The sequence below is a fragment of the Cebidichthys violaceus genome, unplaced genomic scaffold (assembly GCF_023349555.1).
Source record: "Cebidichthys violaceus isolate CVI_PGR_0920_01 unplaced genomic scaffold, fCebVio1.0.p SCAF_46, whole genome shotgun sequence".
NCBI classification, from domain to species: domain Eukaryota; kingdom Metazoa; phylum Chordata; class Actinopteri; order Perciformes; family Stichaeidae; genus Cebidichthys; species Cebidichthys violaceus.
Window position 1 is genome coordinate 554,592 of NW_027176661.1, and position 8,690 is coordinate 563,281.

The window sequence follows — 8,690 nt, forward strand, 5'->3', positions numbered from 1 at the left end:
ACTAAAAGCATCCCTGATTTTATTTTAATAATTTCCTTTCTGTTAATCAACTTCAAATCGAATTATTTTCTAGGCCCAAGCTCAGTTTTTTGTGCCGGCGAGCGATGATGTCATTAATACTCATGTGGACATTCTGTAGCTTCGTGCAGTGCGACGTGAAGTTGGGTAATAAACCCATAATGAAGCTGAGGGAGATTACGACACACACTAATGTGGACATATCTGTAGCTTCCCCATCAGGTGGATGTGACCTATTTACGGCTTATTTTACATTTCACGTTAAACTCGCTGATGATCTGACTTCCCGTCGCTATAAATGGAAAAGTCCTTCAACAACGTTTCTATCAGATGATTTTATCATGAATGACAAGCCTCAGTTCTTTTTGACGGAAGCAAGGCCCTCCATCTCAGATAGTGTAAAACGATAGAAGCTACCAGACGAGCATTGTGAACTATATTTCAGTTTGTTACTCAGTCAGCACTCTGTCAGTTGTAAAACACCAAAGCACACCGTAAAAGGACAGGTTCACATTTTTTTCATGCGTGTCCTCATACATTACTCACATGCTCATTAAAGGACTGGCTGCTCTAGTTGTTCTTCCTGTCCATACTTTAAATTTCAGATCTCTTTTAATTTGAATGCATGTTTCCACAAGAGGGCTGTGTGAAAGAGCATTAATCCGTTTGTTCCAAGTTTAAGATATACTTGAAAAAATTTTAAAGTGCCTTGTTTGGGTGTTGAAGCGACATTTTCGTCACTCACTACCATTACCTTGTTGGTAATCTGTTGGATTTCAAAAGTGAAAGGCAGCCGGTTTCAGTTCCTTGTAAATGTCCAACTGTAACCGTGGGGGGTTTCTCACAAGGCTAACCTGGGGGGTGGGGGGGTTAGTGGAGAGGCCCATGCTGCAGAACAAATGCACCTTTTCACAACCTTAAAAAAATGGATTCTCTCACTTATTTTCGCTCCTCTTGTAGTTTACAGTCTGAACTGGGTCACCAAAAGCCTGCTGCCTGTGTGCACTGTGACATTTAGCAACCATAACGCACAACAGTTTGCATTCATTGTTTACGCTCCAAATGAGTCTTTTAGATTTGCAAATAGGCTGCATATGAACTCAAAGTCAAGTGTTGGTAAGTAACATGTGGAGAAAAAAAAAAGAGTTTTCCATTATTTTTAGTCTTCACAGCAGCAACTTCTTATTTTCACTTTTCTTTTGAAACGGGCTGTGACCAGTGTAGTAACGTAACCTTTCAGAGAAAGATGTGTGGAACACATTATGTATACCTGTAACACGGATTCACGCAGAAGTACTCTGATCTGAAAGTTCAAGAAGCAATACAACAATATAAAAAATACTATTAATATCAGCAAAATGTGCTTTTAAAGTACCACAAGTATAAGTACTTGTTTCATCCCTGTAAACAATATATTATATGACATTATTATACCGTTGCATCAATCTGAAATGTCTAAAACTAAACTCATAAATTAGAAGCTTGTATGTTTGTTTTTTTAATGTGAAAAGAGGCTTGTAACTATAGCTGTCAAATATATGTAATGGAGTAAAGAGAGTGCAATATTCCCCTGCGAATTGTGATGGAATAGAAGTATAAAGTAGCAGAGAATGGAAATACTCAAGCAGAGTACCTCAGAATGATACTTAAGCGCAATACTTGAGTACATGTACTAGTTTACTTTCCACCCCTGGATGTGAGCTCGCTGTGTGCAGCGAGCTCACATCGTTTCCCTTTGAGGATTTGAAACGACATGGGTGTGTATAGAAAGACGTTTGAGGGGGTTAGGGGTCTTCTATAACTTCATTCCCATGACGTCCGTTCCTGTTCAGGAGTTCATGTAGGTTATTTCATTCTGACATCTAAAACCTGAAATCCTACAGAATGGAAATGTGTTTGTGTCCACCACACGACGAAGGCACTGGAGGAAAGATGACCCAGTTGTGATACAAAAACTCCTAAAAGACGAGGGAGGTGACGTCAGCTGGAGCAGCAGATAAACAAGTCTCTCACACTGAATGTAAGAGACCCAGTGAGACGAAACAGGAGCCTGCTGCATGAGGATTCTGGGTATTCATCTTTTGTATTCAGATTCAGTCTCTCATGATGCTCCAGTGACGGATAAAACATGTCGCTCACAATGCAGATTTGTTCAAAACATCAGACATATGGCGTCTTTAAAAGCCACACTTTCTTTTTTTCTTTTTTAGCCCTTAACCCTCCAAATCTCCTGCCCTGCATTTTACTAATCCCTGCCCTCTTCAACTTATTGAGTCACTCCGCTGAAGTGCTGCCGCTCTGTGAGACCGAACTAGCGTCTGTCCGTGGGCCAGCGAGGGAAGTGATCCTAACTCCCTACCTGTGTGAAGAGAGCGCATGCACTACAGCCGGCCATGATAGACCTTATCAGGGCCGGCAGCCATTTCCCCTCCCCAGGCCGTGCTCTCCAGGCTCCTCCTGGGCCCGCGGGCCGGGTGTCGACACAACCGAGCCACCCGGAGGCTTATTTCCATCCCCGACCTGTGAGCTCCACAGAGGCCTGAGCTGCTCTAAAGCGGCTCCTGCTGCAGAGCTCCGGTGTAAAGTAGATTTACTCCCGACCTGTACTCGGGTCAAATTCTGAGGTACTTGCACTTCACTGGCGTGTGTCCATTTTATACATTTATTTGACAGCTGTAGGTTCTCTTCAGATCAAAAAATAAACTATAATACAGTCTATTAACAACTTGTTTGGGGGCATTATTTCATTTAGAGCCTGTAAAGTACTGACAATATTAGTAATTCAGTTTTAAAAAAACATTTCTTTAAAATAAAATGTGTCATGATCTACAAACATTAATGTGTGTGAAAGCCCCGTATCAGCACTTGCAGCTGTGTCTCTCAGCTTGTCTCCACATGGTGTATGAATAATGTTATGTTACTATAAATAAAACATCCTCTGTGTATTCGCCCATGAATAGAAGGACTCCAATTAAATAGAATTAACTTAAATACTGTTCGAGGCCCAAAGATGTCAAATGATCTCCTATTTCACAAAAAAAGCAAAGAAAAAGAAAGAATAAATAATGAAAAACATTTATGTGGCAGAATTTGACTTTCCTCTTTCCAAACTCATTAATCATCTCACGCTTTCTAGTCTGCAAGAGACAGGAAGTTTTGTCACCCTGATGAAACACACACACACACACACACACACACACACACACACACACACACACACACACACACACACACACACACACACACACACATCAGCTCGAGTGTGTGTGGCCTTCAGTTGATAATGTTCATCCCCCATGTAGAATACGTCCCCTTTACTTCCCTATTTCCACTTCATCCCTGTCACACAGACCGCAATCCCAGACTGAGTCCAAGACACCTCCACTTGCTTTAACTGTTGTTTTTTAACAGAGCTCACCAAGCAGCCTACAAACCTCGAGTCAACACCTCATTTTGTGATCTACTTTCCCTGCAGCTTAAAGCCATGACATATCCAAATAAGGGCAAAAGCACATAGCTGGGGGCCGTGGCTGCGGGGCCCCGTGTGTGTCCCCTTGTGAGTGTGAAAACGAAGGGGCGTGCTTCTTTTCTCTCCGCTCTGACGCTGGGGCGGAGCTGTGGGCCTTCCTGACAACGCCTGTGTGGTTGTGGAAGTCTTGCAGCGCTGGGCCCAGTCAGTTCTTGGTTTTGTTCTTAGTTTGTGGCTCTGTCGTGAAATGAGGAAAGTGATTTTAAAAACTGCACTTTGGTGTGGATGTGTTTTGTTTTATGTAGCAGAAAAGGCCACTCGTGCACTCGCTATTGCACCGAGTTAAAAACCCACATGGAGGCGTGCTGACTGAGACATTTGAGTATAAACTGTCTCCAATCACTTGAGGTAGATTCTCTGTTCCCCTTGTGATGGAAAGAATGAGACGTTTTCTGTACATTTGAATAACAGTGACATTTGGTTTGTAGTTTTTTAACTTCAGTTCCCTTTTTTTGGAGTAAGGAATTTCTGATCAAAGCTGCAAAGAGACTGAACTGTGTTTTATATTTTACCATAAAAGAAGAGATGTAGGTCTTGTCCAATGGATGATAGTATTACTGAGGTTCTGTATTTAAGATGTATTTTATCATACGTCTTTTTTTTTTTTTTTTAGTTGTAAAATGTCTGCATTCCAGACAGACAACATGATGGCTATGGGATTTCTTAAATTGAGGCGATAATCATTTCACACTGAGTTGATGAGCTCTTTGCGGCTGCTTTCCTGCTCTGACTCACACGGGGGTATCCCAGCATGCATTGTGCACAAGATGGAGAAACAACCCTGAATAGATTATCAAACAGCCACTCGCACTTCCTATTCACGCTTTCAGTGTCTCTGTTCCACCTGAGCTGCATCACACAAACACAAAGAGAACCAGAACAATGTGTCCTCTGCTCACTTTCACCCAGGACATTCAACATCCATAATACTACCAACAAACTTTATTTACACAGCTCTTATGAATGGAAACTCAGATGAGTTAGATTTGATGTCAGTAAACAACAAAATACTCTTAATAATGCTCACTTAATACTTAACATATACATTACACATTAGTACCTAAAAGTTGTGGTCCTCTTGTCCTTAATGTGGCAGCCAGTCGGCAAAAAAAGTGAACTGAGACATTTTAACAATTATCACATGAGATAAAAATACACCTGTAACAAGTTCTTTAGTAACGCTGCCTCTGCGTACTGATCTTCCTATTAAGCTTGATGAGAAAGTTATCACAGCCAATCATGAATGATCCATTTAAAGTGTTAAAAAAAACTGCAACCGCCATTAACACAATTATTTTGGAAGCTTATAAAACGTGGGTAGCAACTTAAACTCTTCTACAGAGCTGATTTCCTCACACGCTGTTGGAATGAGACTTCTAGTGGAAACGTGGTTGCGGTGTCACGGCCTGCTAAGGACCGACACATCTACATGTTGCACTCCTACGCATCCTGCAGTGCGAGGCGCCTCATGAAGGCAGTACTGCTGCAGGACGAGGCTCAACTATTGTATTTAACACCTTGTGTTTGTTCAGCCACGGTATGTTTGCAGACATACATTACATAAGAAGTCATTATGATATCACCAGTCAAAATAGATGGATTAAATCCCCTCCTGGTATTTTAACAATATTTGAAATTGTAAATAATTAGTTTAAAAAAAGAAAAAAAGAAAGGGTTGTGACATATGTTGCACGTCATTCTCAATGTCTCCCTCCATGAACCGTTAATAGTGTGTCCAGAAAAGTAAAGTGAGAAATGTTCCTTACCGAAACACTGCATGTCGTTTTACTGAATTTTTAAGTAAAATATGAATTTAATTTTTGTGGGAGGCAAATTCTCATTCTCAAGTCATAAGGCGGCCCTTTGAATTTCATTCACACATACACATCTTTCTGTGCCCCATACGTTAGACCGCTAATTATGAATGTCAATATTTAGGGAGTATGTATTTTATTATGTGAGGTATGATGCTTCACCTCACAAACCCTGCCTTGTAACTAAATATCAGCCCCCTCATATAATAAGACAATAGCGAGAGGTCGCCGTGCTCTGTGTGCATGACCCCGATCCATCAGGTTACAGTAGATTAGACAATGCTCAGAGCCTCGAGCAATAAACACATCTTCCTCAAGAGTAATAGAAGCCCAACTATAAGAGTGCAATAGCCCCAGATGTTATTACAGACTATTGTACAATAAAACTGTAGCCAAAGCAGTGATGGAAACTAGAAAGCAATTCAGACTTAACCAGAAACTATTTTATGAGACGGTAGGTGAGAGTAATGCAAACGTTTAGCTGACGGTTCTCCCTACTGGCAATGTTTGGTACTGCCTGTAATTCCAGCACTCGGTGTAAAGTACCATCTTGCGGCCTAAACAATTAAGTACAGGGGTGTTGTATTAGAATTTGTACAAAGCAAAAAGTGGTAAGACTGTTTAGTTCCTCCTCTCTGGTGTTTCAAATCAGTTGCTGGGTCAGCAGACCACAGTGATTCTCTGTGAATATGATGAACTCTGTGTTCAGTGGAAAATTGAGATGAGGATCTGAACGAGGTTTTGGTTGTGATTTTAATTCTGTATAGTACAAGAATACAGCAGCAGAGGTAATTACTTTTGCAAGTATTTGGTCATAATCCAAAGCAGTGGAGGGATTTGATTTGTGAACTGATAAATGTTCTTAATAAGATCACCAACGGCATTACGACTCATTGTGATGGGGACACGGGCGTCTCCACCAGATTTCTCGGCAATCCATCTAACAGTTGAGCCGTTTCAGTTTGGACTAACTGACTGACATCCCCAGAGCTACTAGCTGCTGAAAAGTTAGGATTTATCTCTCTCTCTACACACCAATTTGTTGTATTACGCAAAAACAAGTTATTGCTGAATGTGCACGTGTGACATGTACACTGTAGATCTTGATCGGTTTTGTTTGGTACAAGTTCTTTCAGGGGAAGTATTAAGCTGTTTTTTTTCAGAGACAAATTCTGGCTATAGTCGATTTCTTCCAGTGTGCTGCATCATCTTTTGCACCAGGACACCTTAGGAAATATGTGACACCCACATCAGTTCACTGAATAACAGAATGCTGAATCAGCAAATATTACAGTGTTGACTGTGCTAAAGACAATAACTCGCATTTTTTATAAAAACAGACCTTTATTTTTTTTCCTCAATTATCCAAAGAAATAAAAAAATACCCACTTCTTCTCCCCTATAAGCACTCATGCTAATATTACTAATCACAAACACAAATTGAACAGTTGAAGGGCAGTTCCTTCATCACAGACATGAGCAAATGCAGTCCCACGGTTGTTCCTGCTTTCTGGAGTTGGTGCAGCAGCGTGACGCCGCTCTGGTGTGGCTGAACAGACAACCGGAAGCCGTCCGGTTTATGTCTTCACTGCTGTGTCTCTGGATTTGTAGATCACTCCTCTGCTTTTCAACTCTCTCACCACACCTTCGGAAAAGGAGAATTAAAAATGTAATACGCCATAAGGAAGGAATTCCAAATCTAGAAAAGGCCAAACATGTAATTTCCTGTGTATAGAGGCAGATTAGTTGTTGATAAAGTGTACCTGGAGGTAGTCTGCCTGTCACTGACACTGCATATACACCTGGCTTGAAGTTGCCTGTAAGATGGAGCAAAACAAGATAAACACAAATGTTATTTATCTCAACAGCATTTGGGTATGCCAACTGTAAAACTGCATGCATCCTTTAATAAGGTCCTTATTGGCACAATGATACTTTTTGTCTTCTTCGGTTACTTTAGAGTTCCTCTACTCCATCATGGCCAAAATCGATTAACGCAGCTTTCAGTATCTGCACACATCCTTACCTATCCTCTGCCATTTAGCGACCCAGCTGTCCTCAGGGCTCATCATGGATATCACACTGTGGACACACAGACGGTGATGGTAAACATCCAGAAAACAACGTGAAAAGGTTTATTTAACATTTAAATAATCGATGCTGAATCGACGTTTACCCATCAAACGAGGAACTTGTGCATTCATAAACCATCTCCCGGTTCCCCTTCATCTGGAGATACGACTCGCAGTTGTCACAGCCGTCGTATTCAAACTGGTCGATGGTCTAAAGAAAACCAGAGGAGGAAACACTTGAATCAAGGACAATAATAAGAGTAAAGAACGGATACACACATGTAAAGTAGCATACAAGCTACTTCTCGTCCCAACAGACAGGATTAGGAGTGCCAAGACCACCTTTTAGTGCCTTGTTGTAAACACGTAGGACCGGGTTCAGTATGTCTGTTGGTATTATTGAGTAAATAAAGGTCACCGTGAAGGCATTACTTTAAAGCTTACATTCATTTGTTTGACACAACAGAATAAAAATACAGCGCGCAGGAAGCGGCTACATGTTAGCAGGGAAGCTAGTTTGAGCGTTTACCTTCACTAAAGAACAAAGGAGACAGGCGCGCAGATGGCGAAGGTCTTTGGGGACCGTCTCCAAAGCCATTATGTCCAGCTCCCGGACAAAACACTGGTGTAATACCAAAATATCAACCGGATTAATGTTTTGAATAATTCCAGTCGCCGGGGAATTACGTCACCGACTGTGGGGGCTTTGTTAACCCAGCAGAGGGGTCCATATTGTGCGCCTGTGTAAAAATCGTTATATCTCCATTATATAAAACAATTATTTCAGTTACAGCGATTATTTTTTGAGTTGTTATGCATAATCACATACAGTATATTAGCTCCACTATGTCCTGAAACGTGGCATGCAAATACTAAACGTTGACTGATGTATTTGGTCATGCATACATGTATTTCAACCATTTCAACCATCGGGATCCAGAACAGTGAAAACGTTTTGATTATACTAAAATATTAGATGTTTAAATGCAAAAGAAAATACTTATTATGGATGGATAAACCGAGAAGTGGAAGGATACTTACTTTTTGTATCTCTAAATAAAGACCATCTGGATACTTAAAAAAATAAATAAATAAATAAATCATATACCTAACTGTAATCCAAACAGATTCAAGCATTTGGACTCACTGGGTCCCTGTTAGTCATGGGCTACATTTTAAGATCCTGTGTATTCCCTTGACTGTTGATAATGCTGCAGTGATTATCTCCATGATAGAGCCCTTTGATCCACACTCACA

General features: G+C 40.9%; 1 protein-coding gene across 1 annotated transcript; it reads right to left on the minus strand.

Annotated features, from left to right (window-relative positions):
* Positions 1–6,680: 6,680 nt before the first annotated feature.
* Positions 6,681–8,133, minus strand: supt4h1 (SPT4 homolog, DSIF elongation factor subunit). The gene is made up of 5 exons (XM_068729479.1): positions 7,963–8,133; positions 7,538–7,644; positions 7,388–7,443; positions 7,125–7,178; positions 6,681–7,006 (listed from the first exon to the last, which is right to left on the minus strand). The coding sequence occupies exons 1-5, from the start codon at positions 8,029–8,031 to the stop codon at positions 6,939–6,941; spliced, it is 354 nt and encodes a 117-aa protein (XP_068585580.1). The 5' UTR covers positions 8,032–8,133; the 3' UTR covers positions 6,681–6,938.
* Between the last annotated feature and the right edge of the window lie 557 nt (positions 8,134–8,690).

Bases quoted from the DNA above. Each gene is read 5' to 3' on its own strand.
- supt4h1 (XM_068729479.1), bottom strand. From the start codon at position 8,031: ATGGCTTTGGAGACGGTCCCCAAAGACCTTCGCCATCTGCGCGCCTGT. The intron at 7,444-7,537 runs GTAAACGTCGAT...GTGTGTCCACAG, and splicing joins ACAAGTTCCTCGTTTGATGG to TGTGATATCCATGATGAGCC. The intron at 7,179-7,387 runs GTAAGGATGTGT...TCCATCTTACAG, and splicing joins CGCTAAATGGCAGAGGATAG to GCAACTTCAAGCCAGGTGTA.